Raw genomic sequence first — 17,342 nt, 5'->3', positions numbered from 1 at the left:
TATATTTGTTTTTTAAACGCAAAGAAAACTTATTAAATGTCAAACGTCAAGCAAGAATGATCAATTATGAACTAGGCATAATTCAAACCATGGACATTTGTTCTTAAAAAACACATCTGTTACAGATTAAACGCTGTGAATATTTCTGCTAATTTATTACAATTCTGAAAAGTTGTTATGATTTCAGCAACTTTTCTAATATCGACTTCAGCTTCCTCTCCTGTCTCCACGAGACTGTCACGGTCCTCGGTCTCCTGACCCAGCGTTTTTAGTTCTTTGTGATTTTCGTATTATTGTACTTGTGTGTGATTTATTCTATGGCTTCTAGTTTTGATCCCTTGCCCTTCATGTCTCTCTGTGTCCCCTCTGTTCTGTGTAATTGTGTCTTTGCATGTTTGAGTTTCTTGTTTTCTGTCACTCTGCATTGTGCATTATGTTCTCATGGTTGGTTTTTTGTTACTCTCTCTAGTCTAGTCTCTTGTGTTCCCAGCTGAGTATTTCCCTGTGTATTTTGGTTCTTCGAGTCCTCTGCCTTATGGTTTATGTCTCTGTATTTCTTAGTTGCTGTCTCCACTGTGTCAAGTTCGCGTCTCTGTGTGATACTTCCTGTTTTACTTTGAAGGTCCGTTTCTTATGTGAATGTGTCCTGCTTTGCTTGTCTCGTCAGTCCTGATTTCTCCCAGCTGTGCCCTCCTTCTGTGTCTCATTCCCCTCGTTACTCCCCAGTGTATTTAAACCCTGTGTTTCTCTGAGTCAGTGTCGCGTCGTCCCTCATGCTGTGTGTGGATCTCCCTGTGTCTCGCTGTAGTTCTTAGTTTGTGGCTTCCCAGTTTAGTTTGTATGTTTGTTTTACCAGCAAATAAAGCTGTGTTTTGAGTTCATTCCCTCGAGTCTGTGAGTCCTGCATTTTGGGTCCAACTCCCGCCTGCCGCACAGCGATTCATGACAGAGACAGTTTAGCTCGCTGGGCTTGAGCACCAAACACTGTCTATGAAACAGTGTTCAATAAATTAGTGCTTTAATATTAACATTTTTATGTTTCTGGTTAAAACAGGAAAGACAGTAAGTGGCTCACTTTTGTGTTGCCAAAGTGAGTCAACATGTTCAGTGCAGAACTGGTGGATCCTCCTGCACTGGAACAGGAGGAAGAAAAGCTAGGGTCTGTGGAGCAGAGTATTTGGGTGAGGCGCTGCCGGGTCTCCGGACCAACAAGCCTAAGTGCCAGCTGGCTACCAAAGAATTTGCAGCAATTTAGAGCAATTTGCCAACAATATGTTTACAAAAAACAAGAAACAAAGAAACTTAGTGTTTGTCTCCTAGTAGTTAGTAGTTTAGTTATTTTCCTGTTATTTAAAAAAGAGGTCAAGTATTAGTGAGAAAACAATATAGCCAGCCACAGTGATTTCATACTGACACATTGTCAGACTCACAGTCTTGCGTTCCTTCTTTTTCTTTTGCTCCCTTCAGGTGTTGCCTCACCCCGTCTGTAACATCCTCCTCTGTCGCATAAACTCTGTCCATGTCCTCATCAGCATATATAAATATACAAATATGTTTTCAAAGGTAGTCTTATTTTTTTAATTCCTTTTTTCATATATTGCCACATCACAAGAAAAGTTGCCTCAAAGTGCTTTTTATAGCAGTACAAAGAAACAGACAAAACCCCCACAATCATCTGATGCTCTGTGAGCAGCAGTGGGAGGGAACGTCTCCTCTTTTAGACGTAAAAAAGGAAACCAGAGAATCTGTCTCCTATTTCTTTGGGTTGTATTGTTATATATCTGATTGTATTATACAGCAGCTTGTGACACTGTCCTGCTGCTGATGTGCTGAAATGGGATAAATGCCTTTGTTTCTATTTTCGTAGGTCAGGTATGAATGCATGCTGCTAATAAGAACCCACTGCAAAGAGATAGGTGTTTCCCTTTCTGTCTACTGCTGACACACAGATTTGAGATGTGTGTAGACACCAGGGAGAAAGAAACCAAGACAATATAAAAAAGTGGAAACTGAGCATGAGACTGAACGTGCAGACAGTTATAGAATATCTGTTAGTCAGCAACAGCTGCTGTACACTTCTCTTCTTGTTTCTTGGCCCAAAGCTTAACTCCTGAACCTTGATAACTAATAAACACTGATGGCACAACATCAGTGTTTATTAGTTATCAAGTCCTCAGACAAGATACTGTGTGTGTTTCTGTGTGTTTTAGATGAAAGCGCTGCATAAAAGTGAGCGAGAGACAAAGCGTGACACTGATAATGCAGGATAATGAGGGCAGCTGAAGATATATACACAAGAGGTGATTATAGAGAGGGAACAGCAGGTAACACAGCTGCAGTGATCACACAAGGGAACCAAGGGAACTAAAAGGCCTGATAATAAACAGAGCAGACGGACATAACCTTACAATGACAGTTATACCTTAAACAATATCTAAATGCAAATTCCATTAAAGATAATTACTCAAGACCTTATTGGTGTCAGACTGTCAGTGCTGATCCACGCTAACCTTGTCTTGTAGAGTACGGACGTTTTGAGGCCAAAATCCGCGACCTGCGGGAACAGATGATGAACCACAGCATGAGCTCCGGGTCAGGATCCCTGCGAACCAATCAGAAAAGATCACTCTATGTTAGGTTGGTCTGTTTTGGATTTTAGATGGTTGTGGTGAATTCAAAAAACATCCATTCTGCAGTCAGACATCCCAGGCTAAACAGCAAAGCTGCTTTTGCGTTGTTTACTTTTGTAAGCTTGTGTGTCTTCATGCACAGATGTCTGACCCTAACTAAGATGAAGATTTATGCAGATATTTGAGATGTGTGACTGAAACAGAAACACATTCACTATTTACTATAGTAACTATAACTGCTGAAATCCTGCATCTAGTTTCTCTTTGCTAATTTAGAATAAAAGTCACTTACTGCAAAGAAACAGGGATTATTATTTTATTACTGCTCTTCTTTCGTGGAATAGGGCACTTTTTGACTATGAAAAGTCAAAGGACAGCGGTCTTCCCAGCCAAGGGCTCGGCTTCAGGTTTGGGGACATCCTGCACGTCATCAACGCCTCCGATGATGAGTGGTGGCAGGCTCGCCGTGTTACTCCACATGGTGACAGCGAGGAAATGGGCGTCATCCCAAGCAAGAGACGGTAAGAAGTGAATACACTAATGTGTGAACATACTATTGACTAGTTTCTTCTAAACTAGTCATTATCCAAAAACAGCCTGTTTTTGATTCAAGTTTATTTATAAATCACCAACAACAATAGTCCCCTCAGGGAAGTCAAAGAGCTGAAGACCTTCGTGATAACAAAAGCCAAAACGTAACGTATCCCAGTCCTGAATAACACTGGCGCAGAATCAAATTCATCTGAAAGGCGTCGATACAGCAAACAAAGCAAAAGTGCCAAAAAGGTGTTTTCATTATCAAAGAGCAGAAACCATTTGTCAAATGTGGGATTTTTGTTTCTTCGCTTTAGGTTTGAATTGTGATTCGTGTCACAAATATGTCGTATGTTCCCCCAGTCATGTCTGTGTTTGCTCGCTTCTGTGTGTCTCGTCTCCTTTAGTCCATGTTTCCCTCCTAGTGTTTCATCCTCGTCTCCCCGTCTCTCTCTCACACATGTGTGTTCTCCCCTACTTGTCTCTCGCCCTCTCTGTCCTCCCTCTGTGCCCTGGGTTTCGTCAGTCTGCATCTCAGTGCGTGTTTCTCGCACTTCCAATTTTACTTTGATAGTCTCCCCCAGGTGTTTCCTCTTTGCCCTGATTCCCTCTTCGTTTACTGTCTGTGTCTCCCTCCGTCCAGTGTCGTGATTGACCCTTCTCTCAGTGAGCTTCATGATGTAGTCACCTGACATGGGTTCACCTCACAGGTGAGCCTGTCAGGGTTCATCTGTAGAGTTTCTTGCCTTCTTAATGACGTTGGGACCATCTGTTGTGTTGTGCAGCAGTCAGGTTGGTGCACAGCTGACAGGCCTATTTGACAACTGCTAGAATTCATATTATGGCGAGAACCAATCAGCTAAGTAAAGAGAAACAACAGTCCATCATTACTTTAAGAGCTGAAGGTCAGTCAGTTGGAAAACTGCTAAAACTTTGAATGTGTCCCCAAGTGGAGTCACAAAACCATCAAGACTACGATGAAACTGTCTCACATGAGGACGCCTCAGTAAAGGAAGACCAAGAGTCTCCTCTGCTGCTGAGGATACATTCACCCGAGTCACCAGCCTCAGAAATCACAAGTTAACAGCAGCTCTGATCAGAGCCCGGATAGATGCCACACAGAGCAGCAGCAGACACATCTCTACATGCTCAGAGCAGACTGTGTGAATCAGGCCTTTATGGTCAAACAGCTGCTGAGAAACCACGACTAAAGAGAAGAGATTTGTTTGGGCCAAGAAACACGAGGAGTGGACATCAGACCATCTGTGCTTTGGTCTGATGAGTCCACATTTGAGATCTTTGGTTCCACCTGCCGTGTCTTTGTGACACAGAAAAGGTGAGCGATGGTCTCTACGTGCATGGTTCCCACCATGAAGCATGGAGGAGGAGGTGTGTGTGTGTGTGTGTGTGGGGGGGGGGGCTTTGCTGGTGACGCTGTTGGGGATTTATTCAAAACTGACGGCAAACTGAACCAGCATGGCTACCACAGCATCCTGCAGCCACAGGACAATGAGCCCAAACACACCTCCAGGCTGTGTGAGCTGATAGCCCGGCCTCCACAGTCACCTGTGGGTGGCTATAACTTGAAAGCAATCCAGGCATGAAGGGGGGCGACTTTGAGGAATCTAAAATATAAAACATGTTTTGAGTTATTTCACACTTTTTTGTTTACTACATAATTCCTCATGTGTTCATTCATAGTCTCGATGCCTTCAGTAAGAATCTATGACAGTGCTGCCCAATCCCAGTCCTCGAGAGCTACTGTTGCCCCCTATATGCTATCCTGCAGCTTTTAGATGCATCCCTACTCCAACACAGCTGAATCAAATGAATGGCTTGTTATCAGGCCTTTGCCAAACATGATGGCATGCTGAATAGGTAATCAAACCATTTGATTCAGCTGTGTTGGAGTAGGGATGCATCTAAAAGCTGCAGGATAGTAGCTCTCGAGGACTGGGATTGGGCAGCCCTGATCTACGATGTAAATGGTCAAAGAAACATAAAGAATTAAACGTGTCCAAACCTGACTGCTAGTGTGGGTGTTAGTACTAAAGATCTCACACGAGTTTGGATCTCGGTGACTTCGGCCTCAAGGTCTGCCTCAATTTTCTGAAAATCTTGTGAGTGTGAAAACTCTAGAACAAAGACACGGGAGTTTGAAAGTGATGCAACTGGTGTGTCCACCAAAAACTTGGTGACCTTGACCTCAAGGTTAGAGGTCCTTTTGACAAAGCATATAGTTAGGCCTGGATCAGGTGACCGTGAATCGGCCCTTAGTTATGCTGCAATAGGCTGCTGGGGGACTCCCATGATGCACTAAGCATTTCTCCTTGTCTCGCCCATTTTCACTCATCATGGGTTAATAAACTATAATTAAGCATTAATGATTCTTGATCTCTGGCTCTCTTTGTCTTGTCTCCCTTCCCTCACCCCCCACTGTCACAGCAGATGGCCCTGAGCCTGGTTCTGCTGTTTCCCTCCCACCGTGTTTCGTCTGATTGTTGGGATTTCTCTGTGTTATTTAACGGTCTTTTCCTTACAATATAAAGCGCCTTGAGGTGACTGTTGCTGTGATTTGGTGCTAAATAAATAAAATGTAACTGAATTAAAAAAAACAGAAGTCATTATTTTGAACTTGAGAACAAAGCGATGTAGGTTTTTTAAATTCATACAAGGTGAATGTGGATGCAACAACTAGGAGCTTTTCTGTTAGCTTTGAAGTGCTCCTGTAATTTCATTCAGCAGTGTACAAATGCAGGGCCATGATACTGTATTTGGACAGCTATTAATTTGTTGTCCCCTGAAGGAGCCTTTGTTAAAACAAGCTTAAAACTGGGGTTTTTTCAACTTCAAGTACTTGCAGGTGCTCAGTAAGCATCAGGAGTGAGGTACTGGTAAGATCAGCAATACTGGAGAAAAGTAAAAGCATTTAAAGTGGGCTGACAGGATGAAGCACACAATGAACCCAATTCAATAAGCAGTCTGTTACCACACACCTGATGTTTGCTGATGTTTAGCTGTGGTCACTGGAAAGGGCAGGAGTACGTGTAAAACGTATATGATTTACTCATGAAAGTGGCCACTTTCTCATTACTTTCATATATTGTTTTAGGAAGTATCCAAAACATACAAGTTTCATTATATAATTTTTCGAGGGATCTTATATCTGTTTTCACTCTTATACGCTTTTCATACAAGTTTCACACAAGACAGACTTTGTAAGATTTATATATATATCTTTTCCATATGGGGTAGAAATTGTTAAGACTTCCTTCTTCTCCTCACAGTTGCTAAACTTTATACATACCAGTGTAGAATAAAAAGGGGATGTTTTTTCCTCTTCTGGTTTCATTATTTTAATAGGGCACTATTAGTTCATTAGAATCATATAACCAGCTTTGCATTAAATATATACTGAAGTTTTTGATCTTACATTAGCCTTTGTATTACAGTGATTGTTATAACTCTAGTTTGATTTTCTACTTACAGGTACCAGAATAATATGATCTTTCATTGCAGATGTGACCATGATCAACTTATAAATATTGCAGTTTGTTGCTTATTATAGAGTTGTGCTCAAGTTAATTAAGGGTTAAAAGCTACAGTCAGCGTGAATGTCTGACTGATCTATGGAGGGGAAAGGCTTCGAGCATAGAGGGCCGCACGCGCCTACATACCACTGATATCATATTATTCTTTGTGGTCTTTTATTCAATTATGTTTTTTTGCTAAGTTTAAAGTGGTAGTTAATTAAACAACATTGATTGAAATATTAAATACCTGAGTCAGTTTCCGGGCTTTTTAGAGAATCAGTGAAAAGCATAAATCATCACTTTCATGTTTAATAATTAATGATTGAAATGAACTGAATAGCGTTTAGAAGATTTGTTTGTCTTTTGTTAAAAGAGTGGTTTCAATAACTTCAGACACACCTGCAATTGTGCTTATGATGAGTTGGCACTTGGTCTTTTGAAGGTCATAAGCTTCGTTCGGCGTGATGGTCCGGACTGATATATTGCAGGTTTTGACTTTGAGTGCAGAGGGCTAAATGCAAACATGCTTACAGTACATATAATACATATAATTCAGGAATGTGTCCGGCCTGAGGCCTTAACTCATTTGGAGTCTCACTATATTTTACTCTACTTGGTAACAGATGACCAGAGTCAATAATTAGCCTCAGAGACCCTGAGGGCTTGAAGTTTATTACCATGTTTGGAAGGTGTTATAGAAAGGAGAAGTTCTATGTCTGTTTGTAGCCATTAAAGATGTACAAGATGTACGATTAACTGTGACTAATGTCTGGAACCTATTTTGATCTGTCATTACGCATGAAGGGGCGTTCTAATACCCTGATTTTTACAAAACTATGGAGATGTGTTTTTTGTGATGAGATCTGAGGCTGTCTGCATACAGTTTCCATCTCCCACGGGTGTGACCATTAAAATCATCGTTTGACTTGACCTGGCCGGACCAGTGTTGTTATTGTGGTGTTTCTCCTGTCTCCATCCCCAATATTTTGAACCATAACACCAGCTGACTAGTTATTTCCTCAACAGGGTGGAAAGGAAAGAGCGGGCACGTCTAAAGACTGTTAAATTCAATGCCAAGCCAGGGTCGTTTGAGTCAAAAGGGGTGAGTACCTCGCAAAGTGGAAATTTCTATGCGATGATCCACAGGCTAGTTCAGATAGAACTGAACATGTATGAGAAGCTTAACCTGCTGTTTGCTTTGCCACACAAACAAAGTTAACACAGACAAACATTTTTATGCCTTCATGAACAAACAAGTAATCACTTCCAGTGCAGGCAAGTAAAGCTTAACTTTGGAAAAGGCCATCAGATCATTTCTTCTGTAAAACGTCTTCATTTGTATTTGTTTCAGTTCTCTTGATATTTTACGTGTGTGCTTTGATTTGCACCCTTGTTTAATCAGCCAACCTCTACTAAGCTTCAGGTCATGGACTTCCTGCCCCGACATTCTCCTGCCACATTTCATTTTTGGTTGCATCCAGTGATGACAATGTGCGCAGGCCCAGGGTTGTCTCCACCATACTTTACAGGTTTGTAAAGGTTTGCCAGGCTTTTAACTTCCAAATATAACACTGCGCATTTTCAGCTCCCCACAGAGCTTTGCTCAGTGTTGTAGATCATGCAGGAGTCTTTGGCTAGGTGAAGTCAGGGGCTTACTCATTTTTCCAGCCGGCACTGTGAGTGATTACTTGACATGAAAAACAAGCAGTTTTTTGTGTATAGTTGACTTCACACATGGTCAGTCAGGTCACCTACTGATCAGAAGGTTGGTGGTTCGATCCTTGCCTGCTCTAGTCTGCGAGCCAAGTATCCCTGGGCAATAACCCCAAGTTGCTCTCCGATGCATCCATCGGAGTATGAATGTTAGCTAGAGAGCACTTACATGGAAAAGAGTGAATGAGGCAAGTTGTGTAAAGTGCTTTGACTGCTCAGAGTAGAAAAGCGCTCTATAAGAACCATCAGTGCAAAAATCCTGACAATGCCACAAACCCTTTCTTACAGCTGTAGATGTGCTTCATTTATTAATCTTACCTCCCACAAGTCAAACCTGCACCACCTGTGAATTATCAGCTCAACTTCATTTTGGAAACAGATGTGGTATATTTACAAAGCATCAAGTGCAACATATTCTACAACCACAGACACACATCATACAGGCAGGTTATTTCAGCTGTCATCCTCTCAAATTCCATCTTTTCCTTCTATTACTGCATGTTTTTACGTGTTCTTATGGAACCTCTTTCTTATATTTTATTTTTCATGGCATGTTCTGGGTAACTGTCTCTCACTTTGCTTTTATTTTAAACGGGTGGCATGTCAAGAAGTGTGCAATCTCATACTGATTTATTTAGGAATACAGCAGAAGAAGCTCGGTCGTTTTATATATCGCTGTTGTTGTCTGACAGTCTTTGGTTGATCTCATCTATCTGTGGCCAGCTCGGCTCAAAGCTTCACATATTATTAGGTCAACTTAAAACACGCAGCAGTGATTCACACTTAACTTCTTGACATTCTACTTCCTGCAAACAGTTTTGTCTGCATGACAATGATACACCTGTTTGCCCCATGCTTTCTCTCCCTTCGCAGTCATTCACTGACAAACGTAAAAAGAATTTCATCTTTACACGAAAGTTCCCATTCTACAAGAACAAAGATGGTGAGCAGGATGGCAGTGATTCAGACCGTAAGTAAGCTCACAGACACATACGTGCTTTCATGCAGTCAGTGTAGGTCACACGTCAGGCCAGAAGGGAAACCACAGGTGTGTTTCCAAGTGTGGGAACCTCACGGAGACTCTTTGCAGTCATCCTTGTTTTCTGTCCTTTTCTGATGCAGAAATGCGATAATCACTGCTCTCATAATCACTGCTGTTCATTTTGTGGTGATATTATATGACCCAGTTTCCCTTCAGAGATCATCTAGGTACAGTCCAACATTTGGTATTTTGGCTCTCCCTGCTGGCCGCTCATTGTTTTGAGAAGGACAGATCTGTGGGCCGCACCCTCTGTCCTCATTTCCTCCACCTTTTGCTTATGTTGTGGCTGTCCTCCTTGCTCTCTTTCTTCTGCTCTGACTCTCTGTGGACGGCCAATAGGACATCCTGGGGATAGGTGATGATGGGTATGGGACAAAGACATTAAGTAAGTTGGTTGTTCTTCTGCCTGCATTACTGCATGCTGCAGTTGTTGGCTTTATCTTGCTTCTTGGTCCACTAAAACATGACATGTGGCAGAGGTTTAAAAATGTTCAATATCTGTATAATGTCATGTAAGGATTTCAAGTAACCATCTTTTTCTTGTATAAGACTTTAAGAATCGTTTAAAATGCATCAGAGGACAAATATTTCAATTAAACTACTGAAATCTTATTATACATATATTGGGTTAGTTTTTATGCTTTCGGTGGCTTGTGCCATTTATACCTTGGCGCGTCTGTAATGTTTGCATTATCTGAGAACTGCATGATTTGTTAAGGGTCGCAGGTTCTGCAGGACACAGTTATGACCTTGTATTCGGCCTAAGGAGGAACCACTGGGATCTCTCACGACTCCACCAGCATGATCTTTGTTATTCCAGCCTCACTATGTGGATATTGTTTCATGCATGTTTGCATGGTGCTTTTGTTTTCGTTTATGAGCATAGCAGCTTGAATGACAGTCTTAGAGGTTGCCACGGTTACATCTGTTTGTTTGGGCCTTCTACAGTAAAATGTCATTTGCTGTTGGAGTTCATGTTTCAGCGTTGCGGGTATGTGTTTATGTCCAGTAGTTTGATTATTGCGAAATACTGAGAGTATTTAATTATGCGTGTTTCAGTACCTAAAATTCAAATCAAGACAGGTTTTTATGTTTTTAAGAGTTTCCTAAATTAGCTAATTATTAGCACTGACAACACAAACGCATCACTGAAACCACCGTGTACTTTTTTTGAAGTTCTCATTTGTAAACTAGAAGATACTAAAATATCAGTAAATGTAAAACATGAATAAAATGTTGATTATTACAGAGTTATCTCGAACTGTTACATGTATTTTGATGGGTTTTTCTTTGTTGCCCACAAATTCTGATAGCTAAAGGTAGCACTATATTTTGTGAAATATCCTAACAGGAAGTCAAGAGGAAGTGATTCTCTCATATGAACCAGTGATGCGTCATGAAGGTAAGCTAAAACTTTTTTATTATTAGTCTTTTATTTATCCAGGAAAAAACCTCAGTGAGATTAAAAATCTTATTTCCAAAAGAGATCAAAAATACATGTACCACATAAGTACATAACAAATACAAAATCCCGCACAAACATGTGAAAAATACACAATAACAGATCAGTTAAGAGCGACATTAAAAACAATCACACGGACTAACAGAGTTATTCTCTCGTTCCTTAAAGATGGACTTAAACTCCATCAACATAACCAACTCTGACAGTTTCAGATCCTTCTGCAGATTATTCCAGGAAACAGGGGGCAGCGGATTTAAAAGCCCCAATTCTGTTCTGATTTTTGGGGACAATTAGTTGTATGATGTTGTGAGAACAAAGGCTGTATTGGTTGTGGGTTTTTTATTTCAATTAATTAATTTATTAATTCTTTTGTGTCCTTAAAGCAGGCGTTAGACACATCAGCCACTGAGCATTAATGAGCTTCACTTTCAAGTTGTTGATTTAGATACAAACACGTCACAGCTATCTCGGGCTTTGGGAATTTTTGCACATGCCACATTCACAGACAGTCACACGGGTGGATGCATTGGGGATAAGCCCACTCTGACAGCCCACAGCCCACTCTGACAGCCCACAGCCCACGCTGACAGCCCACAGCCCACGCTGACACCTTGATTGTTTTTTTGGTTTTTATGACTTCTTGAAATGATATATTTTGTTAAAATTTAGTTTCGTATGTTTTTTTTTTACAAACTAGGTTTTTCCAAATAGTTTTTGTGTGCCAGCCTAAACTCCATATTATTCCTCTTTTCTGTTAAGCAGCCCAACAAAGTTAGGGATGGTTTTAATACGTTTTCTCACCACAAACTGCCCCGCATGTGAAATCGAAACGTATAAACTTTGCAAGAACTGTACAGTTTCCCAGTTGCTGCTGTCTACTCTACAGATTTTCTATTATTTATTCATTTTTCTATTACAAGAATCGATATATCCTTTGTAGATGATAACAACATAAGTAAAGCTATGCTACGGTCCTCTAAGAGTTTACTTTTTATGAAGTCTGTGTTTCTCCTTTAGTTAACTATGCCAGACCTGTCATAATCCTGGGACCCATGAAGGAAAGAATCAATGATGACCTCATATCAGAGTTCCCAGACAAGTTTGGATCTTGTGTGCCGCGTACGTATTTGACTTTGCATTGCTAATGTAAGGATGAAGTGGGAAACAGGACATTACAGATTAGTATTCCAGCTTAATGGAAGAAATGTCTACGTCTGCATCCATTGGAGACCTTTCTGTGTAGAGTCTGCATGTTCTCCCTGCTACTGTCTGCACTCTCTCAGGCTCCCATCCACAGTACAAAGACATGGATGTTTGGTTAGCATGCATGTCTGTGGCCATTCTACAGTATGTGTGAATGTGAGAGTGGGTGGTTGTCTGTCTCACTCTGCTGGTGCTCAGGTAGATTCCACCTTTGACCCTTGGACAGCTGGAATAGGCAGCAGCTCCCTGCGCCCCTAAATTATACAAACAGTTGAGAAAAACTGCAGCGATTCAATCAGTAGCTGAGGGACAGCTCACACAGATTCCACCAGCCTTCTCATTGTAGTAAACCAAGTATATATGGTCTCCATTGTGAGAATAGATCTTGTAATCTCCTCCACACAGGAACACCGTGTTAAATATTACTTAATGTAATGACAGTGGCTTGGGTATTGCTGGTTTGTAAGAGAAAGCTGTCACAAGCTGACCCAACAGGATCAGCCTTCGTCTTCTTCAGTTGTGTGTGTTGTGTTTGTCATCAGCGTTTGATTTTGCATGTTTTTATTTACCCATCTCTTATTTGAATTTACCCTTTAAACCATATAAAGCTGCTAACCGTTCAGGTTATCAAGGTAAGTGAGCCCATGAACTGATTCTCTCAACCTACTGTTTAGAAAGTCCTTTAAAGTGAAGTAGTTCCCATAAACAAGTCCATTCATCTTTTTGGAACCACAGTTTGTGTATAATGTGGAATTTCTGTCATTGATATTGTTATTGTTATTATTATATCATTATGGTGCACTAATAATATAGAATTCTGTGCCACATCCTCTCCATATATTAACAGAGGCGCTTACCTGTGAGTTCAAAAACATGATCACATTTATGTCACAGCTTGGTAATAACATGGTAAGAGTGGTTTTAGTATTAGTGTGATAATAAAGACAGAACATGCAAGTAATACCATTTACTTACTGAAGTAAAGGCCACGCAGTACCTTGGTATTAATCACAAGTATATCAGTATTTTACTTGTTCATTATTAACCTGTTATCCCAGCATTACCGTGTTATTACTGTGCGGTGCTAGCAGTGTTATCCCATGTTTCCAGTTTAGCCCTTTAATCTCTGTCGGATAGCTTTAAAGGTGAATTTGTTACAGTTAATGTGAGAATTGTAAAATGTGAGTGAGGTACTTATTCATTTAGATAGAATTATAGCAAATGTAAAGTTACTAAGAGTTAATGTTCCTGCTCATACTGAAGATACCACTCGACCAAAGAGGGACTACGAGGCTGATGGGCGAGATTACCACTTTGTGATGTCGAGGGGACAGATGGAGAAGGATATCCAAGAGCACAAGTTCATTGAGGCTGGGCAGTATAATGATAATCTCTATGGAACGAGCGTCCATTCGGTCAAATACGTGGCTGAGAGGGTAAGATTTGATCTGTTTGCCAGCTGAGAAGCATTTTAAATATAGTTAAATATAATAAGTGTGCAGAGTGCAATATATTCTCTGAGAAATCAAAGCAGCTGCACTGCACTTTGAAAAGCAAAGACGATTTAGAAACACATAAGAGTTGTTTTAAAATGATCTTAATATGAGAGCTAGTGTGATTCTGTGTGCTACAGCTAAAGCTGTGCTTCTGTCTCAGGGTAAACACTGCATTCTGGATGTTTCTGGAAATGCTATCAAACGACTACAAGTAGCACAACTCTATCCCATTGCCATCTTCATAAAACCGAAGTCTATTGATTCATTAATGTGAGTATTCATGTGGTCTTTTGTCACACACTAACAATAGAGGTATTGTTTGATGCGCACATTTCTATTCGTGTGTGTGTGTGTGTGTACAGGGCCATGAATAAGAGACTGACAGAGGAACAAGCCCAGAAGATCTTTGACAGGGCGATGAAGCTTGAGCAGGAGTTTGGTGAATTCTTTACAGGTACAGTGTTAAAACAAACCATTTATACTGAATCACTGTAGCTCAAACGTTGTTTGAACCGTGTCTAAATCCAAAGCTTAGGCATCAGTGACAGTATTGGTTTAGTCAGACAACTGAAAAAGCTTCTACTCCTCAATAAGGAGAACAGCACGCTGTAAAGATTTTAGCATGTATAACTTTTCTACCTTTGCTGAAGTTTTGAAAGATGTACATCAAAAACAGAAAGAAACTTAAAAAATCATTTAAAGACTAATTCTATTGGTCTGGTCTGAGCTCACGATGTCACCAGACGCACAAAATTAGGAATTCTAAACCTGTCTCAGTACAGCTGAAAGGCGTTCGGAGCCTTCAGTCCTCTCTTCTGAGGAACCAGCTCCCAGTTTGGATTTGGGAGACAGTGTCATGGTGAATTGGGTTAAAGGACTCAGGTGCGAGACTCCTTGCAGAGTGACAGTGAATTTATTCACAGTGAAAAAATAAGTCAACAGTTCGAGTCTGTAATCCAAAAAGGGCAGTGCAGTGATACAGTGGCTTCTCCCCGTGGTGACAGTGCAGTGACAATCCAAAACAACTCCTTGTGCCCGCTCCTCCTCCGATCCCTGGATCCTGGAGGCAGATGAGAAAAACACACGCACAGTAACGAAAACGTTCTCTCTCCTTCACAAACTAGGTATGCTAATCGCGACTACGCTACCCGGTTTAGCTCAACGTTCCAGCGTTGGTTGTGACTCGACCGCACCGTTAAATAGGTCTGCTTCGGATTAGGATGGAGAGGAGAACACCACAAAGTACACGCAAACACAACAAAAATTGGCAAGGCGACCGGTGAGGACCGTCTAGCCGTGACAGACAGACGCCATCTCTTACTTTATGCTCGCCCTCTGACTGTTGGGGTTTTCTCTGTATTATTCTGGAGTATTTACCTTACAACATAAAGCGACTGTTGTGATTTGACAGTAGATAAATAAAACTGAATTAGATTGACATGAAAAATTAAATTGAACTGAATCTGAGGTTTAACTAATGGATGGAGTCTCCTCGTCCAATACTCTGACATCAACCTTCCCGAGGAGGCTGAGGAGTGTGAGCTGTACGCTCGAAAACACTCTCCATTCCCCTCCTTGAATAAAGATGGAAATGAAAATTATCAACCTACCGAAGACCAAACTCTCATTCCAGCAACTCAACATGGCACTGGGTAGTATTTTATATGGCCCCCACACTCGTATGTAACCTCAGCAGGGTCCAGGTATCAGCTCATGCTGTCAGTAGTGACCCTGGACAAATGCAAACTAGTAAAGAAAATGGTCAGAAAAAAATGTCAGTGGCCTCCACAGGTTAAACCGTTCCTGTTTGAGAGTCGTGTCATTGTTGGGCCTTTGGTGCACACGAGGCTAATTCATTAACACCAAAGTAGCTGAAACAGATCAACAATGCATTCTGCTAAATATTCTGATTAAAAGGTGTTCCTGTAATTGTTTGAAGCAGTGTAATGCTGTGAATGCTTTATTGTGATATACAGGACATTCATTGCTTAGATGCAGTATGTTGTGCTGAAGAAGCCAAGACCATCCAACTCCATTCAGTCTACAAATTGCATAAATAAAGAAATTAAATCATGTAAAAAATAAAACTGTGGGCACTGATGTCAGTCTAGTGTTTAAAATATATGAATCACTCTGTCTGAAGTCTATGTATCACAAGGTTATGTAATATTTACCTGGACTGTTGATGCTTTCTGTTTACAGACAGCACTGCTGGAATTACATATTTCCACAAGCAAAGCCAATAACTGAAAAATGTGCCATATGAGCATTATATCATGCTCCCCCAGAGGAATGTTGGCACGAATCCACCGGTACACACAGTATAAGGATCAAGGCTGCCTTTCACTGTAGAGTGCTTTCACATTCCTCTTACTCTTCTTCTGTGATGGATAGGCTTAAGAGAGTGAATGCCAAAGCAAAATGTCCTTTGGAAACACGTGTCTCTTTAGCAGTGGGCCAGAAACATCCAACAACCAGTTTACATTTGCTCTTCATCTCAGTACATGGACCACAAGACTCATAAAAAAGCTAATTGTAGAAGCTAAACAGAGATGCTAAATAACTCACCAAATCTAATAGCAATTGGGGAAAAGGAAATGCTGTTGAAATCCCCCAGTTTGAGTCAACTTCATATAAATCTGGGATTGGGGTTGTTGTTGTTGTTGTTGTTTTTTCAATCCTACCAGCGTATGTCAGGAATCTTCAAATCCTGGCTTCCTGAATAAAAACATCAAACTTTCATGTATCTGTGAAGGTTCATTCATATGTTTTTTTATTTGCAGCACTGGTTCAAGGAGAAACCTTGGAGGACATTTATACCCACTGCAAACAGGTCATAGAAGAACATTCAGGACCCTATATCTGGATCCCCTCAAAGGAGAAAGTATAATAGCTCATTATGCTGGAAGGCAGTCTGGACTTTTAGGATCTAGTAATATGAAAACTGTTTGGCAACAAATAGTGTTTATAAATACATATTGTGAATAAGTTGGCTTTTTTTATTTGTTCATTTGATCTTGTGTTTGATTATTGTTTGTTTTTCACTTAACCTAAATGTTCCTGAATGTAAACCACAAAAATGTTATAAAGTTTTAGCTCACAAAGTATGTATATTTGCTTTTTTCTTATTTAAACAAAAAGGATAAAAACAAAATAGATTTGGGATATATAGCTGCATTAATACAAAGTGGAAGGTGGCATGTACGGTGCAGATATCTTTGCTTTGTCAGCAATGGAGAGAAACCCGGTGACTGGACTTTGACATCCTTACTGGCACTGCACACTGCAACTAGTAAATACTGCTGAACACTGCTTTGCTTTGTGTTTATTTACAGTATCATTTCTACCTTAAATGACTACCTTCACTCTTTTGACATGACAACATTTGTGAGAAAACTTTTGTTTCTTGTTGTCGGCGGGAACATTTATCCAGATACTGCTGTGCCAATGCTGAATCAAGAAAGACAGCTGTTTAGACTTCAGAAAGCTAATACTTTATTTTCCTAATAAAATCGCTTCCAAAAGCAGAGATTTATTTGCTGTAAATTCAACTGGGATTCAAAAGTCCTTTATAGAACATATTTAATTTAAGAGATTAGTGTAATGTGATCTATGGAGCTTGGAAAGAAAAGCAACTGGACTTCTTTAAGTTTCGTGAAGACATTTCACTTCTCATCCAAGAAGCTTTTTCACTCCTAAACCAAACAGTGGAGAGTCTCAGGTATTTAA

General features: G+C 40.5%; 1 protein-coding gene across 8 annotated transcripts in view; it reads left to right on the top strand.

Moving 5' to 3' along the window:
* Positions 1 to 16,925, top strand: part of LOC146699599 (disks large homolog 2-like) — a 173,682-nt gene extending 156,757 nt beyond the window's left edge. For all 8 annotated transcript variants that reach the window (XM_085469337.1, XM_085469335.1, XM_085469338.1 and 5 more), the window contains 10 exons: positions 2,523 to 2,637; positions 2,975 to 3,151; positions 7,724 to 7,799; positions 9,284 to 9,380; positions 10,804 to 10,854; positions 11,932 to 12,033; positions 13,381 to 13,553; positions 13,774 to 13,883; positions 13,976 to 14,067; positions 16,397 to 16,925. In XM_085469337.1, the coding sequence (XP_085325463.1) occupies positions 2,523 to 2,637; positions 2,975 to 3,151; positions 7,724 to 7,799; positions 9,284 to 9,380; positions 10,804 to 10,854; positions 11,932 to 12,033; positions 13,381 to 13,553; positions 13,774 to 13,883; positions 13,976 to 14,067; positions 16,397 to 16,503 (1,100 nt within the window). In that variant the 3' untranslated portion in view covers positions 16,504 to 16,925. The remainder of the gene's footprint in view (positions 1 to 2,522; positions 2,638 to 2,974; positions 3,152 to 7,723; positions 7,800 to 9,283; positions 9,381 to 10,803; positions 10,855 to 11,931; positions 12,034 to 13,380; positions 13,554 to 13,773; positions 13,884 to 13,975; positions 14,068 to 16,396) is intronic.
* The last annotated feature ends 417 nt before the right edge of the window (positions 16,926 to 17,342 follow it).

Source organism: Copadichromis virginalis, linkage group LG10 (assembly GCF_057382275.1).
Source record: "Copadichromis virginalis isolate Kocher_CV1m ecotype Utaka linkage group LG10, C_Virginalis_male_GT1.1, whole genome shotgun sequence".
In the NCBI taxonomy this organism is placed as follows: Eukaryota; Metazoa; Chordata; class Actinopteri; order Cichliformes; family Cichlidae; genus Copadichromis; species Copadichromis virginalis.
This window is presented reverse-complemented; position numbering and strand designations above follow the sequence as displayed.